Source organism: Scophthalmus maximus, chromosome 12 (assembly GCF_022379125.1).
Source record: "Scophthalmus maximus strain ysfricsl-2021 chromosome 12, ASM2237912v1, whole genome shotgun sequence".
In the NCBI taxonomy this organism is placed as follows: Eukaryota; Metazoa; Chordata; class Actinopteri; order Pleuronectiformes; family Scophthalmidae; genus Scophthalmus; species Scophthalmus maximus.
In genome coordinates this window covers 8,149,569-8,169,930 of record NC_061526.1, presented here as the reverse complement: position 1 = coordinate 8,169,930, position 20,362 = coordinate 8,149,569, and the positions used below count along the sequence as shown (strand labels likewise).

General features: G+C 43.1%; 2 protein-coding genes and 1 long non-coding RNA gene across 11 annotated transcripts; 1 reads left to right on the top strand and 2 right to left on the bottom strand.

Moving 5' to 3' along the window:
• Window positions 1–493: 493 nt before the first annotated feature.
• On the bottom strand, window positions 494–8,041 carry cmasa (cytidine monophosphate N-acetylneuraminic acid synthetase a). 3 transcript variants are annotated; one of them, XR_007031821.1, is made up of 9 exons: window positions 7,669–8,041; window positions 5,674–5,816; window positions 5,362–5,517; window positions 4,643–4,779; window positions 4,399–4,493; window positions 3,991–4,162; window positions 3,727–3,892; window positions 3,459–3,556; window positions 494–1,002 (listed from the first exon to the last, which is right to left on the bottom strand). XR_007031821.1 is itself a non-coding variant. In XM_035607413.2 (8 exons), the coding sequence occupies exons 1-8, from the start codon at window positions 7,896–7,898 to the stop codon at window positions 2,958–2,960; spliced, it is 1,314 nt and encodes a 437-aa protein (XP_035463306.2). In that variant the 5' UTR covers window positions 7,899–8,040; the 3' UTR covers window positions 1,150–2,957. The 3 variants fall into 3 exon arrangements, 1 of the variants encoding a protein (XP_035463306.2); XR_007031820.1 differs by lacking the exon at window positions 494–1,002 and adding an exon at window positions 3,033–3,172; XM_035607413.2 differs by lacking the exons at window positions 494–1,002; window positions 3,459–3,556 and adding an exon at window positions 1,150–3,172 and having other exon boundaries at window positions 7,669–8,040.
• A 2,417-nt stretch (window positions 8,042–10,458) lies between these two features.
• LOC118285618 lies at window positions 10,459–18,296 on the bottom strand. 7 transcript variants are annotated; one of them, XR_004785193.2, is made up of 8 exons: window positions 17,485–18,296; window positions 17,176–17,301; window positions 16,045–16,128; window positions 14,845–14,928; window positions 14,587–14,685; window positions 12,474–12,538; window positions 11,374–11,522; window positions 10,459–11,254 (listed from the first exon to the last, which is right to left on the bottom strand). It is a non-coding gene; the product is annotated as an uncharacterized LOC118285618 (long non-coding RNA). The 7 variants fall into 7 exon arrangements; XR_004785185.2 differs by having other exon boundaries at window positions 17,176–18,296; XR_004785189.2 differs by lacking the exon at window positions 12,474–12,538 and having other exon boundaries at window positions 17,176–18,296.
• Window positions 13,190–20,027, top strand: ovol1a (ovo-like zinc finger 1a). The gene is made up of 5 exons (XM_035607833.2): window positions 13,190–13,694; window positions 18,216–18,451; window positions 18,537–18,749; window positions 19,076–19,220; window positions 19,310–20,027. The coding sequence occupies exons 1-5, from the start codon at window positions 13,595–13,597 to the stop codon at window positions 19,642–19,644; spliced, it is 1,029 nt and encodes a 342-aa protein (XP_035463726.2). The 5' UTR covers window positions 13,190–13,594; the 3' UTR covers window positions 19,645–20,027.
• Window positions 20,028–20,362: the final 335 nt, after the last annotated feature.

Genomic DNA, 20,362 nt, shown 5'->3' with positions numbered 1-20,362 from the left:
ACTGGTCACTGACGTGAGTGGATATTGATCTCGTCTACCTCTCGACACAAAGGCAACGTTCCTGTTCTGTAATGCCGTGGCCTGCACACCAGGGGGAAGCCTCGTCACGTCCGTGGAGAAACACAAGAAGGTCGGCTGCAGATCCGTCCTCCTAAACACTCACAAACCCAAACATTACAATTGTGGAATTTTCAATAGGATCGTAAGCATGAAGCTGATAAATTATGATTTCTCTTATTATATATCTCCATGCAAAATGCATATACAGGAGCGGAAAGTAACGTAGACTAATGTAATAACAGATTGTCCACTTTGTGCTACTTTACACTTCTACTCTGTTACATTTCAGCTGGAAATATACTTTTAGGTTTACGACGCTTACTTGTATTGGACAGTTGTACGCAACATTTTAGGTTAGGTGAAGATTTGACATAGAAAAAACATTAAAGATCATTAAATATAATGTTCCTGTATCAAACTACCAAAGTGAATATAGATTATTTAATCTCCTGTTTATTTTAATCTAGTCTAAAATAATAAAATACACCAGGTTGAACAATCGCATACTGTTTCTTTCACTTTTATACTTTATTTGTGCTTTAGCTGATGGTACTTGTGTACTTTTACTTCAATACAATTTTGACTCTGAGGTTTAATTCTACAGTTTGTTCTGGTACTTTTGATCTGACTCACTTTTTCCACCACTGGTCATATCTACCTACAGTCCATGCCGACATAAACGAGGGCTGTAGCTAAAAGATACAATCTAAATCTTTTTAAATTAGCTCCTTTTTTACAGTGTTAAGGAGTTGTCATTTGCTTTCTTGGACTCTTGAATCCATCCACCATCTGTGAAGCTCACTACGTCGCATCCGACTGGAGTAATCCGCGCACAAACAGACATGTGAAGACAACTCCCTGAACCGCTTGCTTGGCTGCGGCCTCTGAATTCCTGAAGTGTCACAACGCCAAAAGCGAGAATCGGCTCCGGCGGATAACGCCCTGAAAAAACAACAACAGCCCGTCACTTGTAACGTTTTCCTGTTTGTGTGCAGATTAAACAAAGCTGAGTGACGAACGTCAAACTAACCCTTTAAAGAATTCCGTTCTCGCCGAACATGTATTAAAAACAAAACACACAACAGAGACTTTTACTTCATTGCTCAGCTTCACTGAAAGTTATTCACACAGCAGTATCAAGCGCGAGTCATTGAATAGAAATCGTGAGATAAAAATTACACAAACGAATCAAATGACAAGTCAACATTCCTACAAATAAAAAGCATAATTTGGGAAAGAGAAAAAGAAAAAGAAAAATTTTAACTGACTGAATAAAAGTGCAACTGAAGGACCTGCATCGTGTGCGTTCTCCTGAAGAAACTCATCTCACCAGCAGTTTCAAACTTATACTTAATAAATCCTCTTGTTCAGAAGTGAGCGGTTAATAACCAGCAGCTAGCACTCAGTCACAAAGTTAGCTTAGCGCCGAGTTGAAAAGTTATTGACGGGTAAAGCTGTTGTTGGGACACTTTGGGAAAAACTTTGCTGAGAAGTCGGCAGACGTCACTCAGACATCTCGTCCCGCAATATGAGGCTATGGCTAGCGCGCTAGCTCCAGTTAGCTTAGCCTAAAGAGCGGTAACAGAAAGAGAGAGAGAGCTAGCGCGCTAGCTCCAGTTAGCTTAGCCTAAAGAGCGGTAACAGAAAGAGAGAGAGAGAGAGCTAGCGCGCTAGCTCCAGTTAGCTTAGCCTAAAGAGCGGTAACAGAAAGAGAGAGAGAGCTAGCATAAAACGCGCCAAAGTAACAGCCGTGTTGGTTTGGCTGGAACAAAGTGGAAACATGATAAGTTGATAGAAAGTAAGTTTGTAACATTGATCCTTTAAAATTCCGCTAACAGTAACAAAAAATAATCCGAATGTAAAAAGCGAGCAGAGCCCCTGGAATGACTCGAGCTAACGCTAACGACATCCTACTGCCGCTGAAATACAGATTTTGTGAAAACTGCTTCATTCTGCGTTTTTTACCAGTTTGTATTATGGGAGAGGTGATAGTTCTGCTCCTGGTTAAAACAATTAACACTGAAGGAATCCTAACGTTGAAAAAAACACAAACCGCTATGAGGTGTAACGCAGCAAAGGCAATGTGACATTAAAATGCAGCAAAATGTGAAAAGCCCTGCTTTATGCTAAGCTAACGCATTTAGCGTGCAGCAAGAGAGTGGTTACAGCCTTCTTATCTAAAATCAAAAGGCATATTTCCTAAAATGTCGGACACTTCCTTTAAGGGCACACGAGCAGTATAAAACCCAAGAACATACAGGGACATGGTGTGATGTTGTACTAACTACTGTACTTTGAACATTTACTTTGTCGTTATAGTTTTGGTTTAAAATGCTTCCCCCCCTTTACATTTAAATTACCAAGGCATTTTAAAAGAGTTGAATATCTCAGCTTGTATCTCTTATAATCTCTAATAATACATATAAACGTAACAGAATAGGACTTGAATTTTCAGGTATATCCGCACTTCGGTTTCTTAAGTCTTAGTTTCCGTTTCACACCGGCAATAAAAAACCTAGACTTTATAGTCTAGCGTTAGTTCTTGAAGTGTTTCTGGTTTTGATGTTAGTTGATGCTGTCGTTTACATACAAGTAGCTTGCTTCAAGCACCGACTGCTACAGTCAACCAAGATTGGTTAACTTTCGAGACGTTGCAATGTTCACAGCATTAATTAATTAATTTCCTACTTTTTCTCATAATTACTTTGGGACATCAGAATCCAACAAGTACGTTACGAACAGGAAAAATAAATATTCTTTTTGAATTGTAACTGTAACTCCTACTCTGAAATTAGATACGCATTTCGTATGATATCTTAATATTTCTCATGCATTGCGTAATTACTTCCATTAACTCCTTCACTTCGTATTGGAACGACAAGTGATTTTTAAAATGCTCATTTGCTGCTGCAGTCGATGCGGTACTGCTTCATCAGAGACTTCGCTTTCTCTCTCTGCAGGAGAATGTGTTCCGCGAACTCCCTGACGGCTCCCATGCCCCCGACTTTGCGGCAGGTGTACTTGGCAGCGTTAATGGCCACCACGGGGGCGTCGCCGGGCACCGCACTCAAACCGGCCAGGTTCAGACAGTTGACGTCTGCTTTGTCATTACCTGAGAGGAGACGGAGGAAAAAGTGAGAAGAGGATCACATCAAGGTGCCATTTATATAAACGTATAACAATAAAAATATAACATTGCCTCCCCACAGGTGCGCCACAAGGTTCTATGCTGGGGCCCTTTCTGTTTTGCTATAAACACCGTTTATCCGATTATCTGCTCACACGGATAATCCTATGGCTCCTATGCAGACGATACGCAGGTATACATGTCATTCCCACAAGATGACCCCCTCATACTCCTAAAATTCCCAACTAGCACTTACTGTGCCCTTCTTTACCTGATCTACTTGCACTTATTGAGCAGTCGATGAATCCCAAGGCCTCCTATTGTCCTGAACTTTGAGGGTTATTCCTCAGCTGCTTTGGATAAAAGCCTCTGTCAAACGAGTAAATGAAAAATCCCTAAATGTTAGTCTAGTTGTATGGGCCAAAGGAATTAGTTAACTTGAACAAACTGCAAAGACTCAAAGATCTACACCACTAGGTGGCAGTTGTTTCTATTTTTGTTGGGACCCACACGATAATAAAAAGGTATGACTCCTTTACCCATGTACGCAACATCCTTCCACTCCAGCTTCCTCTGCTCCACGATCAGCTTCAGCTCATTCAGTGGCTCCTCCCCCACCTGGACGATTTTGCAGCCGGTCCTCTTGGCCAGTTTGTCGACCAGCTTCTCGGTCACGGGGTCCTCGCTGGACGTCAGCAGCACCACCTGGAGATGTAAGACGAGACGTCCGTGTGAGCGATAAGCTCAAGATGACATGAGTCAATTCCATCCAATTGCTTTTTTAATACTGTTAAAATTACAACCTCCACTTTCTCGCTCTGCAGCATCCGGATGCCCACGGTGTCTCTGGTATTAATGGAAACCATCTCCTCTCCGGACACGGACAGAAAGGTCCGTCCTTCTGTTAGACATCCGGAAACAATGCAGAACATCAGCCTGACCACCTCCGGCGTGGCCTGACCGAAGTAACCGTACCTGTGGGACGACAAGGATAAGGAAACGGATCAAACAGACAAATAGTGACGTGTACCGATACAGAAGGACAGAAGAGCAGTAGATAAGTATTTTAAAGAAAACGGTCAGAGCCTTTTATCAGGACAGGGAGGCAGTAAAAATGAAAAACACGTGCATGTGTTGAAAAGGAAACGTCGAAATCCTGTGGTATATTTTTAGTGCGATTAAACTGCCCCAGCCTCGATGTGCGTTCTCACCTGAGAACCCTCTGCTCTGCCACGGGCCAGTCGATGTCCACGTCGATGTCCACGCTGTACTCGGGCAGCATCTCGTAGTAGCCCACCTTGCCACCCTGCAGAGAAAGAGAGAGAGAGAGAACAGATAACTGAGGCTGGTAAATAAAAACATGTGAAGGTACACAAACCAGGAAGTACAAATACACAAACTTGAAAAAAATAGAATGACACAAGAATGAAAAACAGCTTTTCCCGGCCCAGTTACCTGCAGCAGTCCTTGGTTCTCGATGAGTTCCCTCGTGGTGAAATATAAAGAGCCATTCTCACACAGCTCCCCGTCCCAGTCCTGGCGCCGCGGCCGGTTGGATGGGTCCAGGTTGAACGGCTTGGTTAACTCAGCGGCTGGAAGGAGGCGGGGTCACGGTCAAACATCACTCAACATCATCTTATTTACATGGACACAGAAATATTGAGAGATAGATTCAACTGAAGCTGCTTTCAGACGGGCACTGAAGTCCGGAACTTTTTCCAGAAACTTTTCCGGAGGGGGCTGTATGTGAGAACGCAAATGTCCACAAATGTTTCTCTGGACATTTTTACAGATTTTTCCAGCCAGACCTCTACTAAAATTTCCGGAAAATGTGAGAATACAGCAGGAAAATCTGGTAGAGTGGGCGCTCTTGCCAGTCACCACCCCTTCGCCTGAATGTTGAAATATTCCTGCTTTGGTGAACGCCCCTGACTCGGTCAATCTCCTGCTGAGTGGAGGTCAAACTCCGGACATTTTCCGGAGTTCATATCTGAAAACAGCTTTTAAAATCTGCAGCAACACCAGCTGCTCTGCGCTCAACAATGCCAGATGTTGAGATACAGGCACAAACAGAAGTGGGAATCATTTCTTTTTTGATGTGCTTGATAAAAGTCTACATGAGGAATACAAACAAAATCAAGACACTTATGACAACAACAAGTCGGTGGACTTACATCCCTTCTTTACCTCCTGCCAGCGGAACTGGTGTCTCCGCACCACGGAGAAGACGGAGTCCAAGCCGCGCATCGTGATCATCTCCAGCGCCTCCTTCACGTGGAACGGATGCAGACACGGGGACGTGGCCTGGATGTTGCATATCACATCCACGTCTGTGAAAACAGACATACGCACCAAGGGATGAAATGTGCTTCAAAACTCAAAACGGCCGCTTCGTGTCCTCCGCTCTGAGAGCCGACGCGAAATCCGAGGGCAAAGTTTACGAAAAACGTGCCCCGGCAGCTGTCGTGACCACATGCATTGCATACCTGGGTTGAGCCTCACAAACTCCTGGATGGCGTCCAGCGACGTGGAGGAGTCTGTGGAGACTTCAGGGCTGCGGCGATGCACCTTCGCCCCCCAGGATTTCGCCACCTTCTCGATCTCGTCGTGGTCCGTCGACACCCACACGCTGGGAAAAGTTACAGGAATACTTTTGATTCGTCTAGCTCTAAGTTTTTAATGCTACGTTTTCTTTGTTTCAACCTTTTTTACCACGCATCAAATTTGCGGTATGAGTAAATTATAATACTTTTGATCCATCATTAATGTCTCATTACCGATAAGATCCATTTGAATTATGTCATTTTCAATGGGGAAGGATTATTTCCATTTCAACCTTTTGCCTGTAAACTTTGTTTTTTAAGAGGCAAACAGCTTTAGCAGGTTACTTAAAATAAAAAGTAAAGAAAGTGAAGAGCTGCAGCGGTTAATCGATTAGTAATCGACTACTAAATGAATCGCCAACTATTCTGATAAACGATTAATCGGTTGTAGCAGTTTTTAGGGGGAAAAAAAAGTCATATTTCTCTAATTTCAGCTTCTTAAATGTGAATATTTTCGTTTCTTTGCTCCTCTGTGACAGTAAACTGAGTATCTTTGGTTTGTGGACAAAACAAAACATCATCTTGGGGTTTTGGGAAACACGATCAACACTTTTCTCCATTTTATGAACCAAACAACTGATCGATTAATCGAGGAAATAATCACAGATTAATCCATGATGAAAATCATCGTTAATTGAAGCCCTAATTAAAACTGTGCCGTGAAGAAAGTGAAGAGCTGCAGCGAACTAACATTTTGACAGTTACTTTCACCATTAATCCAAAAGAAATTATCTAACAGCTCTCATTTTAACATAAACAGCTTCTTTTATTTGACCAACACTCCAAACAAAATATATATGTTCTTACAAAGATTTAAAACATGTTTGCTCGTTTTTTCCACATATCTAAATCCTAAAATATGAATATTATCGCTCACACAAGCACTTTACTTATGAGGTCATAATAGGAAGTTAGACTATTTTGTTTTTTACACAACGCTGAGCGTGTAAAATACATATAAAATACAGTTATTAAATGTAGTCTGGAGCAGGTTGACGCATGATTACTCTGTCAGTTACTTTTACTAGGAATACAAAAGTTAAATCTAATAGCTCAGATTTTAGTCTTTGGTTTACACAGACTTATTGACTCATGTCCTATTAATCATTCACATGATGAAAATAATATCTGTCTGCAGCAGTTTCTTCTAATGAAAACGTATGAGGTCATAATAGGAAGTTAAGAATTATTTTTTTTCCACACAACGCTGAGCGTGTAAATACATATAAAATACAGTTATTAAAGTTTGTCTAAGGTAGGTTGACGCCTGAATAATCCAAAAATTATACCTAATAGCTCAGATTTGTATTTGACCAAGACATACATATATATATATATATATATATACATATATGTACCACATATCTAAATCCTAAATTATGAATATTTTTGCCCACACGTGCACAGACAAGATCACACAAGTTTCTTCAAAAGAAAACTTATGAGGTCATAATAGAAAGTTAAGACATTTTTTTTTTCCACACACGCAACCCTGAGCGTGTAAACACATACAAACACAAATAAACACATATAAATACATACGAATACGTATAAACACATAAATAAATATAAACACATATAAACACAAACAAACACATATAAAACATATAAATACGTATAAACACAAATAAATATAAACACATAAACACATGAAATACGTATAAACACATAAATAAATATAAACACAAACACATTAAATATGTATAAACACATAAATAAATATAAATTCATATAAACACATAAAATACGTATAAACACATAAATAAATATGAACACAAACACATTAAATACATATAAACACATATAATCACGCATAAACACATGAATAAATATAAATACACGTATAAACACGTATAAACACCTGAGGAGGTACTCTACCTGTGGAACACGCCGGAGTCCAGCGCGGCCCGCAGCACCCAGCCGATGAGCGGAACTCCGGCCAGGGTCTTGATGTTCTTCAGCGGGATCCCCTTGCTCCCCCCCCGCGCCAGGACCAGGGCAGCGGCGTGTCTGTGGCCGTCGGCCCGCTGCTTGGCGGCGGGCAGCGGGCCGTCTTGACCCTCCCGGTCCCCCTTGGCGGGCGGGAGGCATCTCTTCCGGCCAGCCATCGCCACTATATAACGGTTCACTGGAGGAGCGGCCGCGGGGAAGACGGGAGGCGGCGGCCAGAGGCTGTAAAAAAAAAATAGAAAAAAAAGTCGCTTATAAATACAGCGCTGCTCCTTCCGGTTCTCCAGGTGTTTCCGGTTCCTTTCTTCTTCTTCTCTGGTTTATGGCGGCTCGCGAACCGACGTTTTCAAGGTGCACACCGCCACCTATTGTCACTGGAAGTGTAACCGCAGGCTTCATAATACTTCACATTCTTAGATCAAAATAATAATAATAATGATAATAATATTAATAATAATAATAATGAAACAAAAACAGTTGGGTTTTAGGATCTAGCCCTGAATCTTTAAGAAAACTCAAAATTGCACGACAGCATTCCCTAGTTTTCTCACTCATCCCTCAGATCCCTTCCAAATCCCATCCCCATTCCAATTCATAAATCTTATCACGCAAGATGTTTCCTCACATCATCATTAACCATAACTACATTACATGCATCACATTTATCTGACATGCACTTATTCATTAAATAAAAAAATTGACTTTGATCCTTTGTCCAAATCTCAATCTTGAAAAAAATTGTCCTCGTCAACACTATTCATGTGACGACCGCACCACGGTGACCTCTTTTTTTGTCCCTACGTCCATCGGCAGGAATGATGAACGCGGAACTACTACCGAGTAATATTTCAACCCACGTTTGGTGGAGAATCCAATTATGTTTTGTAATGTCTTTTGTATACAACAGTTTTCAGTGTTTATGTTTATGTCAGTGTTGCACTGTTGTGTCTGCTGCCCAAGTGGCCAACACTAGTCAGAGCAGAGCTTTAAAAGACAAACCTGTAATTGACATTCATCTGTTTGTTATGTTACTTTAAACCTTTTTTTTTTTAATAGAAGATTCTGCTCCCTCTGCATGTTCTTGCTTTCGTTTCAGAATTCCATGACACTGATCACACACATGCAAACGCGCACACGCACACACACAGGTATGTTACCTGACTGGTGCTCCCCACCCAGCGCTGAGCAAACCAAAATCTAAAAAGGGACCTACAGCGATGACACGACGCCGACACAGGCAGCTGACGAGAATCAAAAATAAATACATAACAGGAATAAGTAGGTCAGTATACAAAGTGTCCGCACTCCTTTTCTAACCAGGTGACATTTTAAAAAATGCTCCAGGAAGCGAAAGAGTTTTTCTGTTTCCTCTAAAGATAAAACATTCATCTTGACGGGGTTTTATTTGTTGCCTCGTATTAGATGTTAGTTATTGAATGACTTTTATAAATAATTAATTTTGATCTTTTGGTAAATCAGGAAACGACAACTACAACAATGTTGCCACCATTTTATTTTTATTTTTTATTTGAAAACATGTTTTTCACTTTGGGAGCTGATCGGTCAAAGGTCAAAGGTCAAAGGTCAAAGGCGAACAAAAATATGGTACAAGCTCCCTCCCCACCCCAAGATATCCTCCCTGCAAATAATAAAGACACAGTCTAATATTTATATCGATCAGAAAAAGATTCCCCATCATATGATGCAATATGATAAGTGACGTCATGGATAAATCAGAAAATTACGTCATGCATAGTTTAAAAAAAAAAATCTCTGCATCTTATTGGACCATAGACACGAGCTGAAGCTTCAATATATTGAAAAATATGGGGAGAATGACCTCATCATGACATAATGCATTAACTTTTGCAGCCGATACAGTTGCAGACATTCGATTAACCAATCATTTCGTCATCACGTGGTAGAAATGACATTACGATGACGTCATTGTAAAACGGCATTATTACGATACGGAAAAGTTTGGCTTTGTCTCCTTGAGGTCAATAAAGCGAACACGTCCCACACAAACCAATATCTTACTGTACCTCTGTACTGTACAGGACGTAGTATTGTACGTTGTAGTAGTTGTTGTTGCATAGGGCTCAATATTTCAATTTATTGTAGAGTGTGAATGTTTACTTTTGCAAGATGATACATTTAAGTTTCGAGAGAGACTAAAATGATATGTCATCTGAAGCCGTAAAGATCGAAGAGACCAGGTGACCTTCTGCTTCTTTGTCCCGTCTCGAACCCCAAATAATTCAGTTTTTCCATTTTGTAATTGACATATTGTGACGGGTTCGAGGTGAATAAAGATCAAATGAAGACGGGGGAACGCGTCACATCTACAGTTCTGCTCGCAGACGGTAATCTGAGTGACTATCAGTTGCTGCTGCAGTGCGTTGACAGCGGTGGGCAAAGTGATTTGCATAACATTTCCCCCTCCTGCCCCGGGGGCAACAAACAACCCGCCCTGTACTTTAAGCATGGAGGCTGACAGGGAACGTATATATTCGCCCCTGAGAGAAACACTATCTACAGTATCTGCAGTTTGTCTGCAGAGATTCTCAACCATCCACATCACAGTTTCCCAAAAAGTTCAGATTGCTGCTCCTGATCCGACGCCCCTGTGTTTGTTTTGGTGTTTTCATTTTATTTGCATATTCTCTCCTGAAGTGAAAATACGCCGAATGCAAATATGAATCAAGGATAACGAAGTACAGTCGTGAGGCCTTTTATTGTGAACAGGATCAGACATATATTGAATTTATAAGTTTTATTACCTTCACTTGTTTGTTTGTCAGCTGGATTATGCAAAAACTACAGGTCGGATTTCGACAAAACTTGGTGGGAGGACGGAACATGGACCAAGAAAGGTCCCAAGAAATTTTGGCCCCGGATCCAGGAATTATTTTTTTCATCTCTTTCTTCAACAATTGGAGATGGGACAGTTTCCCAGGGAACAATTCACAGACCTGGATCTGATTAAATCATATTTAGTGTTTAGTCTAGTTTAGATTTTTTTTTCACTACCAGTATTAGTTACTGTAGAAATAAAAAAAAATAAAAACGATAGCAACAGTATTTTCTGCTTTGTGCCAAATAACAGAGATTCAAACTGACACATTTTAGGAAACAGATTGTTTTTCTTTGAGGCGTCTCCTTGTCCCTGTCCATCATGATTCCACGCCAGGTGACAGGAAACCTCAGTGTGTATCATCGCCTGTAGTTGAATGAGTAAGCAAAAAATAATAATGTTTTGTTTTGCTTTTTAAATCTGTGTGTCCCTTTAAATACGAAGAAGAAGAAAACAGTCGTGTGGCGACGAGGTCGTCGATGAGGGTGAGCGGGTGTAAAGTTCACCCGGCTGTCGGCTCCTCCGGCCTTCGTCTCCCTCCGCATCTTCACGGCTGCAAACCACATAAATTCGTCAACGTCAATCGACGATTGATCAGTCGATGTGGCTCGGTGAATGTTGCTGCTGCAAGGGATTGTGGGTCCAGCGCTTCCTGTACTGAAGCAGATAAGAGGATATAACTACATATGTCAGAGAGGATTCAAGTATCGATGACAGTTACGGCGGAGCAGAGCCGCTAATCTGCCCAAACTACTCCAACAGCCCCGGCGACATACCGCTCATTCATCCGTCTGTTCGTCCTGCACCACTCCTCCCGTCTGTACACCACTTCTCTGTCTGAACCACCACAGGGATTCTAACAGCCGGCACATTGTGTTTGGTTCTGTTTTCCCACTGGGTACAGTTTGGATTTTGGTTTTCTTATCTGCACATGCGAATGGGAAAAAAAAACCTCAGAATCTTTGTCAGAAGCTCTGCTCGTGCAACTCACTCACTCTAAAGGCCCTTGGAATAAAAGTCTAGTACATGTTCCGGTACACGACAAGAGTTTTTAAACTCGGTTGTCATCCATGAAATCAGAGTTTTGGTGACAACTGAATTCTGCATTTCTCGGATCACGATTTCTGCAAATTATAACCCTAAATATTTCTAAAAAGTTGGTTAAAAAAAGAAGAGTTCAACAATTTTAAAGAATATCCTTTATCTAAAATACATTTTTGAAACATGAGCGGAAGTTTAGTTTGTGGGTCGACTAATTCAAACTGGTCACTGGAACTTGGGAAAAACTTTTCTTATCGCTTATCTCAAACAATGTCCAACTATTTCTTAAAGAGCTTGAGAGCGCTTCATTACAAATCATTAAAAAGGAAAAAAAAAAAAAGCCGTTACAGTCAATTCAGAGTCTCGTACGTATGTTTAGTGTCCGGGTAAAAAGAAAAGCAACCAAAACCAGCGAACAAGAGAAAGATGCACGAGAAACTATAAAAAGATAAGGCGATGAAGGACGCGAGGCGAAACCAGGCTGGGTCATGTGGCAAGATCAACAAGGTGCGACTTCAAAATGAATTATAATTTAGTTTCATCCCTAAAATGTTTTTAGCTAAACTCGATCTGGCACGACGTTGTGTCGCGCTCCCCCAGACACCTGGAGAGAAAAGCAGTTCCCTGCTGCGCTTTCGGAGAGAATGAAGACGAGGAGCCGGGATCCAGTCGTGGCCCCCGGGACAACATTGAGTCCAGAATGCATAATTCAAAATTCAAGTTTCAGGTTTAACGAAAAACATCCATCTATGGTCAAATTGTATTTTTTGAGTCGAGCAAAACTGATCTCAGTGAAATATCCTGTTAAAAAAAAGAGAAAATTCTAGATCTGCACCTTATTTTGCATCCGCACAAAAATGTAACGGGTTCTTCCTGGATCCGTGTCCGGTCTGGTGTAATCTGACAAACACACACACACACACACACACACACACACACACACACACACACACGACTGAAAACACGTGATCAGAAATGATCAATTTCTAATGTCAGACAGATTCTGAGTCTCATCATCAATATCATTGTTTTGTATTCATTGTCATTGTGACCATATTTATTTATGACTGTTGTGTTCATGCATCTCCAGAGGGAGTGTGTGTGTGTAGGCTATACTGTTTTCCCATGTGTCTGAATTGTGTAACTGCCCTTCCACACACACACACACACACACACACACACACACACACACACACACTCTTCCCTACAATTTCCTCTTCTACTTCTTCTTGTCATTTGCCCCCACACCTTGAAGCGGAATGGAGAAGAGGTGGAGGTAGAGAGAGGAAAGGAAAGAGTGAGGGAGAGAGAAAGAGAGAGAGAGGAGGGGTAAACCGGTCGAGCAGGTACACACACACACACACACACACACACACACAGGCCGAACCCAGGCTCCCTCCAGCTTGTTGTCACCGTTATTTCTGAGGCGCATGCGCGCTGCCGCCTGTTTCCTGCTTTTTTAAATGACTACCTGTGCTGCTGCTTCTAGACCCACCTCTGCCGACGCACTGTGTGTGAGTGTGAGTGCGCGCGATCAGGTCCCCCCCCCCCCCCCTCACACACACACACACACACACACACACTCCCGTTATTTGAGGGCGCAGGCGGAGAGATTCGTCGTTACCTGCCCGGGCTGCTCACCTGAGCTCAGCGGACTCACCTGTCCCGAGTCCAGAGTCCCGACGACCGACGGACACACACACACACACACACTTTCTGCTTCTTTGGGAAATCCGGAACGAAAGGAAAACAAGGTGTGTTAGACGAGAGGGAAGAAACACGAAGGAAGAAGAAGAAGAAGAAGAAAGGGACCGACACCTGAACGGTTTTTTTTTCCCCCCTTCTCCGCCAACTTTGGAGTTTCCTGCTTTTCCAACTTTTTCAATTCCGCGTGGCCACATAACACAAGAAGAAGCTCCTTCTGCCCCCTCGTCGGTGAGAAGAAACAACCCAACCATGCCGCGGGCTTTCCTGGTGAAGAAGGCGAACGTGTCGCCCGGCAAGCGGAACTGGAGCGAGCTGCCGGACCACGAGCGCGGGGACGTCTACATCCCAGGTGAGTCCGGCACGAGCCATGGAAGCGTTCCATTCCCGGCGCGTCTTCCCTTTTGGTGCGTATTTACGCACGGGTTTGTTTGGTGGTTTTGGAAGAAACGGAAGGGAAGGGGGGGGGTCGGGGCTGAGTGTAACGGAGTCCCGCGGGGCCAATGCACCGAATAACGGGAAAAGCCAGCGGGGCCAAAGTGTGTGTGTGTGTGTGTGTGTGTGTGTGTGTGTGGCTCCTCTTCTTCTTCCTCCAGCATGGAGACGTTTTATATTTCATCTAAATCATCTTTCTTTCTGGCCTCGTGTTGACAAGCTGTCAATCATGGTGGAAGGATTCTCTGATGGAAAATATGTTTGGGTTTTTTTTATGTTTTTTTTTTTTTTTTTTTTACCTAGTAAAATATACAAAGTGAGTTGGTGATTTTCATATTTCATATCTGTCTTCATGTCACGACTCTGTGTGTGGCCTGTTCCGCGCACACCGACCTTCAGCCCCGTGAAGGCCCGAGCTTCACGGGGTCGGTGATTCTGGAGCTTCGCGTTTTAAATGATTTTTATTTATTTTATTTTTTTTATTTTTACACACACCACTTTGCAGATGTTATTGTTTTTTTTCTGTGGTTCGATGAGAGAATCTCGTCGCTGCAGGTCCCGACGTGTGTGTGTGTGTGTGTGTGTGTGTCACATTTAAACTTTGAGTTGCTCTTGTAAATGAAAAGTGGAGAGAATCTTTTTTCCTTCTTCTCCTTCTTCTCCTTCTTCTGTCTCTCGCTCCGTGAGAACAATCCCCATTGTTGTGACTTTTTATTGTGAGACCACGTCGGTATCAGATAACAAGTAACGGACTACACCCTCTCTCTCTCTCTCTCCCTTCCCCCCTCGGTGTCTCTCTCCCTCCTTACCTCATCACCGTTAACTCTCTTAATCATTGACTTTTACATCCTCCGTCTGAAACCGGAACGTGTGGATGAACCGGAGGCGACCTTCCTAAAAAAAAAGGACTGTACACAAATAAAGTGAGGAGAGAGTCAAACTCTTTGTCAGACTAATAATGATAATAATTCATCTTCAGAGAAGCACGTCGGTGGTTTCAGGCCTGATCCGCAGCGCGCGTGGAGCCTTTTTTTTCGAGGATGATTTTTTTTTACGCACAAACCAACCATTTATTTGGGCACTTGGGAACTCATTCAAAGAGTCTGTCTCGTGTTTCGGTTTCAATGTCGCAGCAGCAGAATGAGAAACAGCTGCAAACAAACAAACGAAACAAATACATTTAAAGTTTAACCTTCAGTTGGCCACGAGAACATTTTCTTTACAACAAAGTTTCCGTGCGCAATTACGCACAGACGACAACACTCCTCCTCCTCCGAACCCAGCAACGGTCTCAGCTTAGGTTTCTGGTATGTGCCGTTACTTGATGTACCTGCCTGACGTGTGTCTAATGTGTGTGTGTGTGTGTGTGTGTGTGTGTGTGTGTTTGTGTGTGTGTGTGTGTGTGTGTGTCACGCGTGCACGCGCGCACTCACAGGGAGAGGTATGATAATTGCCCTCAGAAACAGGGGTGTTTTCTCTCTCTCTCTCTCTCTCTCTCTCTGTCTCTGTGTGTGTGTGTGTGTGTGTGTGTGTTTATTTGTATCTTCTCTCCCACAAACATGTGCCAGAGCCTGTTTGTAACAGGCCTAAAATCAACCGGTTCAGTTCATGATCTGGTCATGAACTTCTATCTATCTATCTATCTATCTATCTATCTATCTATCTATCTATCTGCCTGTCTATCTATCTATCTGCCTGTCTATCTATCTATCTATCTATCTGCCTGTCTATCTATCTATCTATCTATCTATCTATCTATCTGTCTATCTATCTGTCTGTCTATCTGCCTGTCTATCTATCTATCTATCTGCCTGTCTATCTATCTATCTATCTATCTGCCTGTCTATCTATCTGCCTGTCTATCTATCTATCTATCTATCTATCTGTCTATCTATCTGTCTGTCTATCTGCCTGTCTATCTATCTATCTATCTGCCTGTCTATCTATCTATCTATCTATCTATCTATCTATCTATCTATCTGTCTATCTATCTGTCTGTCTATCTGCCTGTCTATCTATCTATCTATCTGCCTGTCTATCTATCTATCTATCTATCTATCTATCTATCTGTCTATTTATTTATCTATCTGTCTATTTATCTATCTATAGATTTATCTATCAGTTCCCATTTAAGAGTTTGGCATTTTGGAAAAAAGCACTTATTTGCGTACTCGCCAAGCCGCCGGCTAACTTAGCATAAAGCCTGGAAACGGGGGTGGAAACTGTTAGCCTGTCTGCGTCTCAAAGTGAAGAAGCGTGTCACCTACCCAACACGGCACGTCACATCACATCACATCCTGCTAGTGTGATCGGCGACTTCCTGGTCGTCTCGTCGTCACTGGGATGTCACACTTTGTGGATGAAACAAAAACAACGTATTACTGCTGCTGCTGCTGAGAGGTTAATGTTTATTGGATGGAAGGAAATGTAACGGACTGTTCAGGCGGGCCTGCTGCTGCAGACAAGCACACCTTTAGCAAACACACACACACACACACACACACACACACACACACACACACACACACACTGTTTGACAAGGTTATCTGCCGATTGTTGACTCATTCTCCCGGCTGAGCCACATTGAATGCGACAATAGAAAATATCAAAGAGCGTTTTTTTTCGTCAGCGAAAATCACACCGAGGAAGAAACATTGGGGTGATGGATCCTGGATGCCCTCACGCACGCCCTCACGCACGCGCACACACACGCACGCGCGCACACACACACACACACACACACCCACACACACACACACACACACACACACACACACACACACACACACACACACACACCTCTCATTGTTTCAGGGGGGGGGTTGAACAAACAACACAAGATTAAATGTCCCGCGAGCAGCAGTCGCCAAAGAAACTATCACCCCACAAGGAACAGTTATGAACGGAGAGATTCTCTCTCCAGCAGATCTACTGTATTTATTGTAATTTTATTGCACTTCCTTAAAAATTTGAAGCTGCAGGCTGTAATATTTAGAAGAACTTGTTCACAGAAACTGAATATATTCGTATATGTATAAGTTGTGTGAGTCGCCATGTTTGCTACGTCGTGCTGAATATGGTTGTTGCACAAAACCGGAAATGGAATCAGCGTCGCTGCGCCACCATAAAGTGTCCCCTGTTGGTCGTTTAGTTGGTTTGCGGTTTGCAACTTTACCACCAGAAGGAAGTACAAAAATTACACACTGGGGCTTTAAATGATAATTGAGCCAAATCTCTTAGCTTTATGTCGTAGAAATCCGTATTACAGCCAGTGAGCATCACTGTAAAGTCGTGACTGACAACCACGAGGGGCCTCCGTGAGTCGTATTTCCTAAGGGATGAGGAAATATGATGTATGATGTATGTCGCAAAGCCGCCACATGACGGCAATCCGTTACCTCCGGATCAGGTGCTGTGCGTCCTGTCGTCTCTGTAAACTGACCGCGGGGCATCATCTGGGTTTTCATCTCGCGGAGAAGAGTCAACTGATTCGCCGAGCTGAGCCACACCTGCCTCTGGGCTACCTGAACACACACACATGGACACAAAGAAATGCACACACACCTGAACGTTGGAGGCCCAGTGGTTTCTATCACTATAGATCTGACTCTCTTTCTCACAATCTACCTCTTTCATTAGTGTGTTGTTATAGTGTGCTCATATACATACACACACACACACACACACACACACACGCACACACTAACCTCTGCGGAGGTGGATTGTTTGAGGAAGGTACAAAGCTGGTGCTGCAAGACTGTCTGGCTGAACAAGTCTGTAATGGTTTTGTGTGTGTGTGTGCTTGTGGGTGCGTGTGTGTGCAAAATTAGTTATTCAAAACAATAGGCCGAGCGTGTGCACACCCACACGTACAAACACATTCAACTCTGCGTGTTTGCTCATAGAGAGATTGTGTAAATATGAAGCGCCGCAGCTCGTTGGGAAAATTGTGTTGTTCAAAAAACAATTAATAAATATCTTTGTCTTTCTCTCGTTCTTCTCTTTTTTGATTTTCCTCCCTCGGTTTTCATCTCCGTCTGTATGCCGTGAGATTAATTTTCTCTTTCAGCCTGTAGACGTATCAGCCAATGAAAAGTGTGGAGACAAAAATGAAGGCTCATCTTTTGAATCAAGGGGCTGTAGATATCTTCAAAATAAAAATAAAAGGCCTGTTACATTTTCCAAAACCCTAAACGGATTTCTTGTTTTGTCAATCAAAAAACATGAAATTATTAATTTTAGCAAATCCTCATAACTGAGAAAACTGGATCTTGGTGGATGTTTTTTATTTTGGCCTGGGAAATGATTTAATCTACTGTTAAAGTCATTTAATTCTACTGTTCATTTTCTACTCTTTTCAGATGAGAATAAAATATTATCCTTATTGAAGATATCGGGAGTAAGTCTCTCTCTCTCTCTCTGTCTCTCCCTCTCTCAGTCTCCATCTTCCCTCCGACCGCCCTGTTGATGGAGGTCGAGGCGAGCCCCGCCGAGTCGACGCCGCTCTGCCTCGCCAAATACTCCGTGTCCGATTCCCTGACGCACGCCGAGCTGCCGTCCAGCACGGTGTTGGGCCGACCGCAGAGCCCGGTGGCGCCAGTGCCGCCCGAGGAGAGGTCGGAGGTCAGGAGAAGGTCGCAGGGCGGCTCCACGTTCGTCCGGTCCAAAATCAAGGTGAGCGAAAACAAGCGGCAGAGAGTTGGTAGATGAGTGTTTATGGAAAGCGAAGCGGAAACTCAGGTTCTCTCTCCTCTTTCAGGTGACGACAGGCGAGTTGCCCCCCGTCCCCCCGGCCTTCGAGCTCTCTCTCCCGCCCATTCCCGCCACGACGTCGCCAACGCCCCACGCCACAGTGATGCCAGTCGCTCTGGCGATGGTCCCTGACCCCCCGGAGGTGGTCCCCATGGTAACCAGATCAACGGATCAAAGTCAGTGTTCATCGATGGGGACGACGGGCCTGTACGTGTGCCAGGTAAGAGACGGGAACAAAAAAATCCAGATTATTGTCATTTATTACGCAAAACACGATCAAACCGTGGGTGACGATTAACATTCCGGCCAACGGTTTCAGTTTCACGGCATTTTGCTGATCGAAAATTGTTCGAAGCAAGTTGCAAAAAAACACGTGGCAATGTGACCACGAAGGCAGCGCAGAGGAAGATAGCAAAAGAGCCAACGTGATCGTAGACGAACCAGATTCGAAGATTTGGATGATCTTTACATTTCATGGATCCATCTATTCCTTTTCATCAGAACCAAAAATAATGTATTATTTGTTTCTCCAAAAACTGCGTGCAGATTTGCCAGAAGACGTTCCAGTACCAGCGGATGTTGAACCGACACATCAAGTGTCACAACGACACCAAGAGGCACCTGTGCACCTTCTGCGGCAAAGGCTTCAACGACACCTTCGACCTCAAGAGGCACGTTCGCACGCACACAGGTAACGGTCGCCTCAAAAGCCTCCACGTCACACCGCTCGACAACCGCAAAGTAAAAACACGTGACACGTTCTCAATTCTCTCCACGCAGGCGTCCGTCCGTACAAGTGCAACCTGTGCGACAAGGCCTTCACGCAGCGCTGCTCGCTGGAGTCGCACATGAAGAAGATCCACAGCGTGGCGCTGAAGTACGCCTACAAGGAGCGACGCAACAAGCTGTACGTGTGCGAGGAGTGCGGCCACACGGCCGGGGCGCAGGACGAGCTGCAGGTCCACCTGCACTCGCTGCACCCGGATAGTGCCCTGCTGAAGGGGAAGGCTGCGAGGAGAGGGGGGGCGGGAGGAGGAGGGTCGACGCCCGGGTCGACGCCCGGTTCGCCCCAAGGGGGCGACAGCGACGACACCGCTGGGTCGGCCGGACCATAGAGAGGATGTATTATAGAGGAGGAGGTCTCCACAATGAGCTCAGGGATAAAGGAAGTGATGGATTATACTGCAACAGTCAATATAAATGTATATATATATATATATACAGTATGTGTGTATATTTATTAATGTACGTGTGTGGATTTGGGAATCTGTATACGATGTTAAGTGAATTATAAGTCGGGCTTTGGAGTGTTTCTATTTTTACATGGTGGGGATTGTGACGTGGCGAAGAGGATTTACATATGTGACAATGTATATTTTGTTCTGCCTTTATATTGCATGTAAATTTTTCTTGTGGGTTGTTTTTCTGTACAGCAAAGAAATGAGTTTTTTCTATGAAGCAAAAGTGAAAGCGTCATATTAAAGGGATTAATATATTACACTGAACTGTGTTTGTCGTGTTTTCTGCGTTATTTCAAACGGCTTCACTTTTATTTCAGTGAGGAGATAAGTGGAGAGAATCTCATATTAATAATGAAAAGAATTATATCAAAGAATAATACATTTTAAAAATGTAAGTTATTCAACAACACTTCCTGCTTTTCTGAAGATATTTCCCTACTTTTCTATTTTCTATTGTTTTATTGTAAACCTAATGAAAAAAACACTTGACTTTTGACTTTTAAAAGAAAAATATTTCAGTCTCATAATTCTTAAAATCTTTTGCAACTTGCAACTGCAAAAACAATTGCAGCGTACAATTGTGCAGAAAAAA

Bases quoted from the DNA above. Each gene is read 5' to 3' on its own strand.
- cmasa (XM_035607413.2), bottom strand. From the start codon at position 7,898: ATGGCTGGCCGGAAGAGATGCCTCCCGCCCGCCAAGGGGGACCGGGAG. The intron at 5,518-5,673 runs GTATGCAATGCA...CTGTTTTCACAG, and splicing joins GTTTGTGAGGCTCAACCCAG to ACGTGGATGTGATATGCAAC. The intron at 4,494-4,642 runs GTAACTGGGCCG...CTTTCTCTGCAG, and splicing joins AGAACCAAGGACTGCTGCAG to GGTGGCAAGGTGGGCTACTA.
- ovol1a (XM_035607833.2), top strand. From the start codon at position 13,595: ATGCCGCGGGCTTTCCTGGTGAAGAAGGCGAACGTGTCGCCCGGCAAG. The intron at 18,750-19,075 runs GTAAGAGACGGG...AACTGCGTGCAG, and splicing joins CGGGCCTGTACGTGTGCCAG to ATTTGCCAGAAGACGTTCCA. The intron at 19,221-19,309 runs GTAACGGTCGCC...CTCTCCACGCAG, and splicing joins GCACGTTCGCACGCACACAG to GCGTCCGTCCGTACAAGTGC.